At 43.3% G+C, this 14,148-nt stretch overlaps 1 protein-coding gene across 3 annotated transcripts in view; it reads left to right on the top strand.

Moving 5' to 3' along the window:
• IRF2 (interferon regulatory factor 2) overlaps nucleotides 1–14,148 on the top strand; it is an 86,691-nt gene that overhangs the window by 49,664 nt on the left and 22,879 nt on the right. For all 3 annotated transcript variants that reach the window (XM_088832698.1, XM_055416394.2, XM_055416395.2), the window contains 4 exons: nucleotides 3,117–3,216; nucleotides 4,619–4,795; nucleotides 5,105–5,151; nucleotides 13,572–13,689. In XM_088832698.1, the coding sequence (XP_088688824.1) occupies nucleotides 3,117–3,216; nucleotides 4,619–4,795; nucleotides 5,105–5,151; nucleotides 13,572–13,689 (442 nt within the window). The remainder of the gene's footprint in view (nucleotides 1–3,116; nucleotides 3,217–4,618; nucleotides 4,796–5,104; nucleotides 5,152–13,571; nucleotides 13,690–14,148) is intronic.

Consider the following 14,148-nt stretch of genomic DNA (forward strand, 5'->3'; position numbering starts at 1 on the left):
GGTTGTGTTTGGTTCCTGACTATGAGCAATGTCTGCTCCCTTTTTGCCGTCTCTCCATTGGCTTGTTAAAGAGACCAGGTCTGTTCTGGATTTGTCCTCATGCTTGATTTTGTCATGCTTGATTTTCCCTGGGGCTGATTCTTGAGGAAGGAAGGAGGCGGCATCCAGGTTCACTGTTCTCATCACTTTGATTGATTCCCACCCTGATTATTGAGGTTCCTGTTTCTCCCCGGAGGTCTGCCTGGACCCAGGCGCCAAGGCCCCCTCCCTGAGCCCTGAAGGTCATCGGGTAATTCCGACCTTTTCCTGCTCTGCACTTTGAAAACAGGCTTGTTACTTGTGTAAATATCAGGCCATCTCAGAACACAGTGAGAAGTCCAAACAAAAATAGCAAGCAACATTGGAACATCTTATAAATATTGGGAGAGTGAAGCGGCCGTGGGAGATAAGAAGGCTGGATTCCATTTGGGGGTCAAGGTATGTTTGTTCTGCATTGCTCAAAATTATCTCAGATTTTCTCAACTTGAGCCAGGCTCATTTCTCCTGCCTACAGGTGGGCAGAGGTCTCTACATATGGAAATAGAAGTGGACTCTGCTGCTGTGTTCAGTTCTTCCATACACAGTGTGTGCAGCCACCCTGGAAAAATGTCTATTTAGGTCCCTTGCCCATTTGAAGGGGATTCATGGTGGATGATTGCTAGGTTCAGTCATTACTTTCATGATTTCATGATTTGGGCATGATTTCTGGGAGACTAGGTTTGGACTAGGTTTGTGTGTGTGTGTTGTTGTTGAATCACTAAGTTGTGTGTGCTTGCGCGCACACACACACTTAAAAAGATCTACTTATCAGAATCAATTTTGTGTCTCAGGAGATTGATTTCAGACTGTGTCACCCCAGATCTCCTTTGATCTAGAAAAGAGTGCAGGAGTCTGATTCTGTAAGGGTCTGTATCTTTAAGCATAAACCTTTAGATTCTGGTTGTGTACGTCAGGAAAAATTCTTTCAGAAATAAATTTATGGGTTTTTTTTTTTCCCTGGGAATGTTAAAAACTGCATTGAGTGATTTTGTGCTCTGATATTCATCTACTGTAAAAAATAAAGTTTCACTCAACCCTCTTCAGATCACCGCCCTTTTGAAACTGGCCAACCTGAAACCCTGCCCTCTCTCAGTGGATGATACGGCCTGAACACAGAGGGTTTTATGAAAAACCTCTCACTTTCAGTTCTTTACTGACTACGTTTTATATACATGGAATTTTCCCCTTTAACAGTTCTGGGGAACCCTCAAGTGTTCTGACATATTTTTAGTTCAGGCTTTGTGATTGGTTCTGTGGGAGGCATCAAGTCCCTTTTGGGTCGGTGGGGCCCGTTTGTATCTTTCATTGTGTGAAACCAAAGTGGTGGAAAATCCCTCCTGACATTTACTTTCCTGCTCCAGTGTATTGTGCAGAGATTTTTTTTTCCCCATCCCTAGAAATGATCAGACCTACCTTGAGAGCTTTAAAAAAATACAGTTTTCTTAGTCTTTAATCTCCGTGGAATCCAAGTCAGCAGATCTGTTGTAGGTCAGGAAATCTAAATCTAAACCCTGGGAGACAACTGGCAGTGTGAGTCCATGATTGAATATGGGGTCACATGGCCTAGGTTTTGAATTTGGATATTTACTAATATTACCGTGAGTTCCTTGAATGGATCATTTAAATCCGTTCCTCAGTTTCCTGAACTGTAAAGCGGAAATAGTAACATATACTCAGCTCCTTCGGGTGTTGCAAGAACCAAAACTGAGACCTTGTGAGCATGCAAAGTGAACTGGGTTTCACATAAGTAGTTTTACTATTTTGTTTCCAAAGCACCAGTTTCTAGTCATATGTTTGCCAGGGTTGATTTAAGCAGTTTTGAGTAGGTATAGAAGAGAGACGGAGAAGGTCTTCCATGACAAGAAGTGTACTTGAGGGACTTTTCTTCAGAAAAGGAGTATCATCCTCACATAATTGGTACATCTTTGTTTATATTTGTTGCTTTCTCCTCAGGCAGGGTAGCAGACACATAGGGATTAGAACAAAATCTTTTAAGTTTTTTTTTTAACTTCTCTATTTTGTTTTATTTTGTTTATATATTTTTGCCCACACCATCTGGCCTGCAGGAGCTTAATTTCCCCAACCAGGGATTAAACCTGTGATGTGCACCCCCACCCCACCCACCCTAACCCCTGGACCTGAGTTTGAGTAAACTCCAGAAGTTGGTGACGGACAGGGAGGCCTGGCGTGCTGCAGTCCATGGGGTCGCAAAGAGTCAGACACGACTGAGCGACTGAACTGAACCCCTGGACCGCCAGGGAAGTCCCTAAAACAAAATCTCTCATTTCTGTTGGCTGCATGAGCAGATTGAGAGATTCAGTCTCTGACAATGGCCTCAGACACCCCGACTTCCCTTTAGCAGTGAAATGAGTATTGCTTTGGAGAGTTGCCTAATTTTTAAACATTTCTTTATTTTTAATTGAAGGATAATCACAATATTGTGTTGGTTTCTGCCATACATCAGCATGGATCAGCCATGGGTATATACATATGTCTCCTCCCTCTTGAGCCTTCCGCACACCTCCCACCCCATCCCTCTGGATTGTCCCAGAGCCCCGGGTTGAGCTCCCTGCGTCATACCTCAAATTCCCACTGGCTGTCCATTTTACATATGTTCGTGTATGTTTCCATGCTAGAGTTGCCTGATGTTTAATTTACCTAAGACAGCTGGAGTTCCTCTTTACCACGTGACAGAAATAAATCATAAGCCATAGGCATTTCAGTCAGTGGCCATTTACCTGTGGTCCTATGAAAAAGGAGGCACAGATAATGAAACACATTGGCATTTCCCAAATCATCACTTTCGACCTTGAAATTTATTTCTCACCTACAGACTCCACCTGCTTCTCAATCTCACCTGGAAGACTGTCAGGATTTGGGTCATAGTGAGGAAATAGGTTTGGTTTACCATAGACATTCAGCAAACCCAGTGATTTTACTTAGTGGGGAGTCTTACTAGCTAAAACTAGCTAGAACCCTCTGCAGTGATGGCCTGAAACCCTTGGCTCCAGTTCTTATTTACTTTTTTTTTTTTTTAGGAAAAGAAGATTTTTCAGATCCCCTGGATGCATGCTGCTAGACATGGGTGGGATGTGGAAAAAGATGCACCCCTCTTTAGAAACTGGGCCATCCATACAGGTATGAATCCCACATCATCTCCGGAGGCTGGCACTGTTGCTTTTTTTGTTGTTGGTTTCATGCTTTTTAAAAATCAAGGTATAACTGACAAATTGCAGGATATTTAAAGTGTACTTTGTTTTTTGGTTGAGAATATTTAAGTTCTATTCTCTTGGCAAATTTCAGTTATATGATAGACTGTTAGCTATTGTTTCTTTTTATTTTTACTGCATGTATGAAATGCCTTGGCTTATGGTTTCATGAAGATAGTGCTGATAAACCTGTGACTTGTCTCCAGACACATCCAGGACATATGAGGTATATAGACTTCATCACTCAGAAGTGATGCTCCACCCATGCCTTAGAAACTGAGTCTTTAAATTTCATGGACATGTGGTTTTCTTTTTTTTTTTAACACCAAGAATACTGTATATTGGGGTATATCCGATTAACAATGTGAACAGTGAAGTTCACTGTTTCAGGTAAACAGTGAAGGAACTCAGCCATATAAATGTGGTTTTCTGATGAAGTTCCTCTGGTGTATACCAGGGGGATGTAGAACTGGTTTGTTCTGGAGCTGTAAACCTTGGCCAAATTATCTCCCCCAAAGGTAGTCGAGATTATATTTATTTATAATATAATTTAACTAGAGAGCTGTTTCTCTATTTATTTAGCTATGTATTTCTTACTATTTATTTATTTAGCTGTTTATTTTTGATTATATACTTACTGTTTATTTAGCTATTATTTATTTGCTGTTTATTTATGTAGCTATTTATTTATAATTTCATTTAACTAGGGAGCTGTTTGTTTGAGAGTCAATTGAAAAAGAGACCTTCCAGTGACTTAACGTTTGTTGATCTCCTGGCCTCCTGAAGTGAAGTGAAGTGAAAGTCACTCAGTCATGTCCGACTCTTTGTGACCCCATGGACTATACAGTCCATGGAATTCTCCAGACAAGAATACTGGAGTGGGTAGCCATTCCCTTCTCCAGGGGATCTTCCCAACCAGGGATTGAACCCAGGTCTCCCACGTTGCAGGCAGATTCTTTACCAGCTGAGCCACCAAGGAAACCCTCCTGACTGCCTAGCTTTTTCTTTTCCTTACCTTGATTCTCCACATTGATTTCTACGCTTATTTTCTCTGAAGCTGTTTTGTAGACCCAGGGTGACCAGTCTGTCCCTGTTTGCCCTGAAACTGTTGGGTTTTAAAACAAAAATTCTTGCATCCCAAGAACCTTCTCAGCTCAGAACAAACCAGGACGTTTGTTCACTGTAGGCGTGGCCTGGAATGAGAAGCATTCTCTCTACGACCCGCCAGCCATCCTGTTTCCAGAAATTTTTACTCTGGAAATAATTTTCCCTCTCTTTTTTTTTTTTTTTCTTAACCTTCATTCTTTCGACTATTTATTTTTTTTTTTTAGGAAAGCATCAACCAGGAATAGATAAACCTGACCCAAAAACGTGGAAGGCGAATTTCCGATGTGCCATGAACTCCTTGCCTGACATTGAGGAAGTCAAGGACAAAAGCATAAAGAAAGGAAACAATGCCTTCAGAGTCTACCGGATGCTGCCCATGTCTGAGCGACCTTCTAAGAAAGGTAGATAAAGATATTTACCGGCTAAAACAACCGTCGCTTAAAGAACGCCTTTGTGATTTTTTGATTTCCACAATCATAGCCACAGCAAGCATACAACCCTTGTTCCCATTGTGGATGTTAATTCTGCCCTTACCTGGCTGGGTAAAATGACTCTCAGGCCTCCCAAGGAAAGGAAAAAAAACATTTGGGATCTTGACCATCTACAGATTACAGCAATAAATGCACTGAGAGTTTCAGAAAGAGTTTAACGTAGGGGAAATGTCTCTCCGTTCTTCATGGATTAATCCCGAACTGTTTTTGTTGCCACAGGAAAGAAACCAAAGACAGAAAAAGAAGACAGAGTGAAGCACATCAAGGTAATCTTTGTGCAGAGAGGAGGCCAAAGTTGTGATCATACGAGTGATTCATTGTCTGTCTCGTGAAGACAAGCGATGTGGTCTTTGTGAAGTATTTAATCTTGCTTCCTTTGCTGTTGTGATTTCTGTGCTTTTCGTGTCTCCTCTTTGGCATGTACCTGCTTGTAGGCTCAGGTACATACACCTCCCCTGCTTTATCCAATTTCCCTGAACGATTTATGAATGAACTCACAAATCCACGCTGAGCCTGGCAGCCTCAGGCCTCCATCTGGCCCCTGCAACTCTTGCCAGCTGGTCACTTAGCTCCAGCTAAGCTCCAGCAACCCGCTACTATCTGATAATATCAAGTTTATTTTCAGGCCATTAAATATATTTTAAAGTATATTAGGTATTATAAATTTATATTAAATACCTACACTTATGTATGTAGGTGCTTAGTCACTCAGTCGTGTCCGACTCTTTGTGACCCCATGAATAGTAGCCCACCAGGGCCCTTGAGCCTGGCAGGCTACAGTCCATGGGGTTGCGAAAGAATTGGACGTGACTGAGTGACTGAACACACATGCACACATGCACATATATATGTGTGTGTGTATATATATATTTATGTGTGTGTGTATATATATATATATATATTTATGTGTGTGTATAAATGTATATTTTTTTCCCTTGATAGATTATTAGTTTGTGGTCTGTTCAGGCCCTCTATTTGTGTGGATCTCAATATAGAACTAGCTTTCATGACTCCCAAAGGTCTTCCATAGGGATGTGTTTGTGTGTGTGAGCTTTTCCGTCAGCTGTGTAGTCTGAAACCCCCTACCCTGTGAGGGTCTTTGTGTGTTGATTGGGTGGCCCTTGTTCAAAAGCCAGAGAATCACCAAATATCCCGTGAGAAATTTGAAGATGAGCTTCAGTTGCTAAGCACAGAGCAGACTCTACAGTCTGGGCCCCTGGACCATCAGAGAGACAGTGGTCTGCTTCAGCGCCCCCTGTTTGCAGATGAGGAGATGGTGACATGAGAGGGTTCAGTGACACGGGCCCAAGGGCAGTGGGACGTGTGGCCAGGTTCCCATGGTAACTTAGAACTGAACCTAAAAGTGATGCCAAGTACTCTGATTTCTACTCCAGAATAACTGTTGAAGGAAAATCCAAATTATCCAGACAGCACAACGTTTAAAAGCAAACCACTGAGTCAGAATAGTCGGAAAGACACACGCACAAAATATACTTCAGTTAGATTTGTGAAGGTAGTTCAAGGGGAAAACAGGTAAATTGTTAAAATTTCAGACACATTTACTTCTACAGTTGAAAAGAAATATTTTAGCTAGAGTGTTTCAACAGTGAGACCTCTAGTTTCCACTTTCAGTATTTTTAGTTGGTGGCTTACTTTAAATATAGCACAGTATAGGCCTTATTTTAACTTTTTATTATGGAAAAATTTTATACACACAGGAAGGAAGCAAGTGAGTCAAATGTACTTCATAGACCGTCACCCCGCTTTCAACATCAGTCAGCTCATGGCCATTTTATTACATTACTACCTCTGTCCACTTCCTTATATGCATGAAACTTGCAGATATTCAACTATTTTTTGACTTGCAAAAATAATTTCGTATGGTTCAGCCCAATATTTTAAAGCAGATTCCAAACATCATTTCTTTCACAGGTACTTCAATAAATATCTTTAAAAGATAAATGCTCTTTAAAAATAATCCAGAATCATTATTACATCTGAAAAACTTAGTAGTAGTTCTTCAGTATCACCAAATATCCATCCAGTCCGTGCTAAAAATTTCTAATTTGTCTCATAAGCTTCATAGTTTTTATATAATCTGATCACTTGAATCAAAATCATGTGAAGTTCATATGTTGTGATTTTTTTATATGTCTCAAGTCTTTTTAACCTATGGGTTTCCACTAGATTACTTTTAAAAAATTATTTTTTTCTTGCAATTGAAAAAATCTTGTTGTTCGTTGTATCAAATTTCCCACTATTTGGATTTCTTTTAGGGCCTACATTCTGATTATTGTTGTTTAGTCAGAAAAGTGTAACTTCCACAAATATGTGATTTTGAAGAATCCTCTACAGTCTTATGTACAACTCTGTCATATTTACTGCTTTTAATATTTTCGCAGCATCTAGCTTAGTCCCTGGTACAAAACAGATAATTAATACATATTTGATCACTGCATAGATAGATGAGTATTTGTTGACCAAGTTGATGCATAAAGAAATATATTAAAGGGAGTGGAGGGTTAGAATGCAGATCAAATTTCATAATCTCAGTTAATGGAGAAATAAAAATGGAGTAACAGATGTTCACTTTTCAGCTGACTTTGCTCAGACATATCCTCCAGAAGCAGTGACTATTAGGTGCCGATGATTGTAAGATGTACTATTATTTTTTTTAATCTGTAAGCAAGGAAAACTGGTTGCAGTGAAATCCTGACACACACAGTTGATCAGAAGGCACGTCTTACTTCAGGGGTAGGGAAATGTGAGGAATGTGCCCCTCACAAGTCCATCAATGTGAGAATTGATGACACATGGTGTTCTCGGCAGTAAAGGTCATCTGCAGCCCCGTCACAATGACAGTGTCTTCCGTGTGGCCAGGCCCCCCATTGACGCAGGGGAGCAAATGAGAGCTTTCCTCGTAGGTACAGCCATGTGGGTTAATTCCATCCCAGGAGAAAGTGCAGTGAGAAATCCTGCTGTGATGTAGGCTTGCTTAGTACCTGAATTGTGTCCCTCAGAGAGACATAATTCCTTTGGCAGAAGATAGGTGATTCATCGGAAGTAAACACAACTTAACTTTTGAATATAAATCCCCTTGCATCTGACTTACAGCAAAGACTGGGAACGTGGAGGGGGCTGGTAGGCTTTCCCAAGTGCTATGGCTCATGGCTGCATAAGTGTTCATTGGATATTTCTGTAGAGCAGTTCAAAGTTCATTCCCCAAATTGTCTGGAATCGTGTAAAGGATTTTACTGAGATATTCATACATTACTTCTTATTGTTTGTCAAACAGCTAACATCTGAGTTCATATGTTCTGTTCATATATGCAACTGAATAGACTAGGGAGGTTTCTTCTACAGAGAAAATTTGTCTTATATGTTTGCTTCCCTGGTGGCTTAGTATCTGCTGGCTAGTGCAGGAGACATGGGTTGGATCCTTGGGTAGGGAGGATCCCTTGGAGAAGGAAATGGCAACCCACTCTAGTATTCTTGCCTGAGAAGTCTCATGGACAAAGGAGCCTGGCACAGTCCATGGGGTCGCAAAGAGTCAGACGTGACTGGATGACTAAGCACAAGCGTGTAGTAACTAGGTATGAAAATTTGCTGTTAAAACAAGCTCTTCCCAGTCTTCCTTCAATTAAAGGTGAAGTTTTTTTTTTTTTTTTAAGATACCTGAATAAATCCTATTCTTCTTTAAATTATTTTTTTCATTGCAGTATAGATGATAGAGGTGAAGTTTTAACTAGGAAAGAACATTCAGAGCATGCTGGCCCACTCTTAGAATATTTCTTGGGCCATTCAGGCAGTCTGTTATCTCCATGCTTTTTGTTCCCTCAGGAAATAGCTTCCTGGAAACTGGGAGACCCAAGGCCCATTGACCACGTATTATGTGCAGAAATGCTGCCTCCATATCCCCTGATGTTGGCGTATACGCTGTGTGCTCAGTGAGCCGTCTTTTACTTGAACTAAGCCCTGCCTGTGTGGAGGTAACTGGCCGTCTAAGGAAATATTCGCGTAAGAAGCACAGCAGAGGGCAGTACTAGATGGCACGTCATCAGAGCACGTCTGTTGCAGAAAATGTCCCAAGGCCACCACCAGTAAGGATAGAAGTGGATAAAACAGAGGGTGTGTGGCTGACATTCTGGAACTCCTACTGTGCTCTCAGCTTCAATTATTACCTCTTTCGTCCTTCTCACGATGGGCAGGTTGTCTCCCTTTTGCATCAGCAGCAGTGGAGGCACAGAGATGTTGAGTGATTTTCCCAGAGTTGCACTGCTTTATGGAGTTGGGATTTGAGTCCAGGCGAGTCCAGCTCCAGAACCTGTGCCCCATCACCTTCCTCGGTGCCTCTTGGCCTCTTGGAAGCTGTGGGCTCCGAGCCAGGCCTTGGGGGACATGCCAGTAAATGGATGGACATCCGCCACCACCAGGATCATCGCACGTGAAGGTCTGGAGGTCAGAGCTGCTGTTTGGTCTTCATTGGGTAGGGCTTCCCTGGTGGCTCAGATGGTAAAGAATCTGCCTGCAGTGCAAAAGACCTGGGTTTGATACCTGGGTGGGGATTATCCCCTGGAGAAGGAAATGTCAACCCACTGCACTGTTCTTGCCTGGAGAATTCCAGGACAGAGGAGCTTGGCGGGCTACAGTCCCTGGGGTTGAAAAGAGTCGGAAACGAGAAGTCAGGAAACCAGCTTCATTTGAGCAGGAGCCTGAGTGAGGGCACGTGGGGAAAAGGAGGTGTATAGGTAGGAAGGGTTAGGAATGAATAATTGCAAACTGTAGACTGCTTCCAAATCAAAGAATTGGTGCTCTTACAGAAAATATGATCACAGACAGCCTGCACAGTCATTTGGTAAAGAGCAGGCCTGGACTCTTAGTTCTGAGTGCAGACCTCTGGATGGGAGTTAGAGAAAAATAGGTTTTGGCTCAGCAGAATTTTTTTTTTTTTTGCTACCTTGCACAGCATGCTGGATCTTAGTTCCCCAACCAGGGACTGAACCTGTGCCCCCTGCATTGGAAGTGCGAAGTCTTAACCACTGGACCGCCAGGGAAGTCACTCAACAAATTTTTCTGATAGAGCTCTCGGATCCAACAGTGACTTGAGCTGGCTTACCAAACAGTATGCTCCCTGTTGCTGTCCACAGATAGGCCGAATGACTACCTGTCAGGGCTGATTCTGGAGTGAACTTTTCATGGGTTGCAAGGGACCTTCAGTTTTTAAACCTTAATGAACTGAAAACCCATGCCAGCAACCCCCCTGAACTTTTCAACAGATGGACTCAGAACTGCTCTGGAAGCAGGGAACAAGTGAAGGGCTTGCCCAGGCAACCCTGGTGCCTTCCTCTCCTGGAGGCTCTTGAAGGGACTGCTCAGAGCACAGTCTGCAAAACTGGTTGGCCGACTAACCTCCGTGGATGCTTTTGTGGCATAAGGCACAGTTGAACTCCTTGGGAAGGACTTGGAGCATGGTGGACTTGATATTTAAGGGAGGTCTTTCTCACGGTGATGGGAAGCAGTCAGGGAGGAGAGACTGCAGGAGACAGTTTAGCTGAAAATAGTGGTTGGAATGGAGAGGAGACATTTCTCTGGAGGAGGATGCTGAGGATGAAGACAGGTGTGGATCCAAGAGGCAGCCCTGAGTTTTCAGGCCTCATGGAGAGATGTTAGGACAGAAAGAGGAGCTAGGTTGGCTTAGGACTCAGCAGGCCAGGTTATGGTTCAGCCAGGTGTGGTACACGGCAAGAATGAGCGTTACAGAGGACCAGGAGATGCTGTAGGCAAAGGCCATTCGTGACCTGAAGGATCTCTATATACTTGTTCTATAGAGAAGCGTTCACCTATTTTCTTAATTTGTGCTCTTGCCTTTAAAAATATACATATAGTTTAGTTTTAGATCTTCCTATTCTAATAATTTCAAAAATTTCAGCTGAATGTAGTGAAGATCCCTGTTTTTCTGCTCCCTGAATGGAAACCTTTCGAAGAGGTGCTGGATACTTTTCACTAGACAGTCTGCTGTCTTGTCCTTCCACAACCAAAGAGAAGGTTTGCATGGAGGGCTTGGTTATTTTGGATGTGGGGATGGGAGGAGGCAAAGCAGGTCTCCATTGGTGGTGGTGGTGGTCTAGTTGCCCAGTCGTGTCTGACTCTTTGGGACCCCAATGATTGTAGCTCACCAGGCTCTTCTGTCCATAGGATTTCCCAGGCAGGAATACTGGAGTGAGTTGCCATTTCCTATTCTGTTCTGTTATAGAAGTTGTGCAGGATTCAAAGCAGGGATCTGGGGAATAGAACAGTGTTGGCAGTAGTTCTCTCTGTCTCCGTTGGAATTAGTGCAGGATCCAAGGGTTTATTAAGACAGAAACTACTGGAATTGGACCATGTTCCCTGACCAAAGACTGGATTCAGTTCCCGTATCTCCTCAGATTAAAAGGAGTGTGATCTTAGAAAACTAATTTCGTCTCTGAGTCATAGTTTTTTCAAGTGTAATGTGATAAAAGTCGCACTTGCTGCTAATTAAACTGTAGATCATGTGAAACACTTTGACGTCTCCACATTGAAAAATCAGAATAATTTAGGTTTTTAAATATATGCAAGTCTGACCGCCTCATTACTTTTATAAGAAACCTGGAGTGGAAAATGACAACAAAGGAGACCCATGAAAATGAGCAGTTCTTTCCATAATTCCTTAAAATGTTCTTAGTTCCTTTTGGGAAATGAAAGAGATGGAAGAGGAATAAAATGACACATGGAACTTGTCGGAGATGAGGAAATAGAAAGGGGGCCATTGAGAAAGCCAGAGAGGAGGGGGCTATCAGCAAGGTGGAGAACCAGGTAGATTTTGTTGTCAAGAAGGGAGAGTTACAGGTCTTCCTGTTGGATGTCAGACTGTGGGCCTGAGGGAAAGAGGCTTGCAGAAAGGTGCTTGGATTCGGGAGAGTGGAGTTTTATCAGTGACCTTGGATAATAGCAAATGTTTAATTATAGATGACAGGTGCATATTTACTGTATTTAATCTTCCCATCACCCCTGTGGGAATGGTGTGGGTTCTATTATTGTCCTCAGTTTATAGCTGTCCACAGCATCCTAAGAGACCACCAAAGAGGCTAAAGCCCTGTAACTGCTGAAAGACTTGAACTCCAGGCTCATGTGACTCCAAAGCCAGACTGTCTCACTGTCACCCTCTCCAGGAGCTGAGAGTTCGCTTCCATGAGTGGAGTGGCAGCCGGACTGCAGGCTTTTCCAAGCCACAGTGAGGGGGCTGTGGTGGGAAGGCAGGTGCACAGTCAAGAGTTTAGCTCTCAAGGGAAAGTGACGCCTCAAGTCACAAGCAAGCTAGTGTCTTCCCAGAAAGGATAAACTCCTTTGAATTTGTAAAAGAGATGCTACAGGGAAAGAAGATAAATATTCTACCCAACAGGGCTATCCCAGGTCCTTCGGGGGGCGGGGGTGGGGCAGTCAGCCTTTCATACATCTGGTCAACCCTGCCGGTTGTGATTATTTTTTTTTTTTTTTTTAAGAACTGAGCTATACAATGAGGTAATGTCTTCAAAGTTACGGATATAGTGGTGGGAATTTGCTGGGTGGGACTGCAGCTTCCCTAAGGTTTACAGGGCATTCGTCATTGAGTCCAAGCAGCACATGCATTGATAAGAACACTCTGCCTGCCTTGGAGCCGCCACTCGAAATTTTTCAAAGCACAGTCATATCCATCTCACGTGGTCTTCAACTTCCATTTTCTGTTCTCTCCACCCTATATCCCCCTCTCCAGTGTGGTTTCCCCAGGAGTTGTGTGTGGCTTTTTTGGTCTGATTCTGTTACTCTCATAGATAGCAATAGCTTCTCTTCTCTGGAAGAGAAGCGCTCTCCTCAAACCACTGAAAGGCAGTCTGTACCCCAGCACTGGCTATCCCAGAGCTGTTGGTGCTTTCAGAGTTTGGAGGGCTCTGGTGTACTTGAGTTAAGCAGAATCGAGAGCCAAGCTTAGGCAGAGGAATTGGTTCTACTAGATTCATTAGTATCAGTATGCAGACTCTCAGAAGGCTTTAACAGGCGCCATGGATATGGGCTGCTCCACTGGCCTCCACGGAGTCGGGGAGTCTTCAGCTGGGAGTCTGGCCTGTGTCACCGGCCGCCCCACCCCACCCCCGGGGCAGGATGCTCAAGTGGCCAGGGTCCAAGGCAAAGCCTATATGAGAAAAATTCATCCATCATGTGCTCTGCGTTCCTGTCCTTGGGCTCGGAGTTGAGGCAGAGCTTTTCCTCCAAAAGTGTAAAAGGATTCCTCCCTTAGACAGAAGGTCAGGAGCTGACACTCGCACCCCCTCCTTCAGAGAAGGAAGAGTTGAGGTCTCCACAGCACGGTGCTTTACTTAGATAGTAATACAGCTTCCTTACCCAGGGGTCATCAGGTGCAGAGGTAAGCATTTCAGGGAGGCAGGCCAGATGCAGTGGTGTTATCTCCTCCAAGGAAGAAGGGGGAAAAAAAGGGAACACTAGAGGAGACATTCTAGGCAGAAATGTGCCTTTTAAGCTCTAGCTGATTGAAAACATGCACTTGAAACATGCACTTGGGAGACGAACCTGACCTTGGCATTAAAAGAAAGCAGACAGGGTAGAATTTAAGCTAAGCAAAGGAAGGGAAAAGGAAGTGTTCTCAATTCTTTTTTTCTTTTCTTCTTCCTAGCAAGAACCAATTGAGTCACCTTTGGGGCTTAGTAACGGAGTAAGTGATCTTTCTCCTGAGTATGCGGTCCTGACTTCAACTATAAAAACTGAAGTGGATAGTACGGTGAACATCATAGGTAAACTGTTTTGACATCTCATTTCTTTATACACACAAGTAGCCCCTCCGGGGTCGAGAATTTGTAAAACGTGACTTGAAATAACATAGGCTGTGGGAGGAGGGCTTGGAACTGTCTCAGATGCAAGTTCAGGCCCTTAGATGTCAGTCAGGGCTGAAAAATAAAATCCTTTCAGGATCAGATAAAGGAACTGAGGTGGATGGACCTCAAGAAAATAGGTAGATGAAAAGAGATTCCACCCTGGTGGCTAATGACCGGCGGTTCTCAGTCTTTGCATTTTTGGTTACGTGGACAAATGTGTTACTTATTTAACTTGGGAACAAGGAGTGGGGGAGACTGTCCCCACGAGACCTCACAGCATCTCCTGGATGACGGACTTGCCACTGAGGTGGCGCTCATCTGTCAGATGTGGAAACAGAGGTGCGTGGCCAGAGGGCACACTGTGATCCCAGGAAGAGT

This window comes from Moschus berezovskii, chromosome 26, assembly GCF_049115385.1.
Source record: "Moschus berezovskii isolate FMDL1 chromosome 26, NW_MosBer_1.0, whole genome shotgun sequence".
Taxonomy (NCBI): Eukaryota; Metazoa; Chordata; class Mammalia; order Artiodactyla; family Moschidae; genus Moschus; species Moschus berezovskii.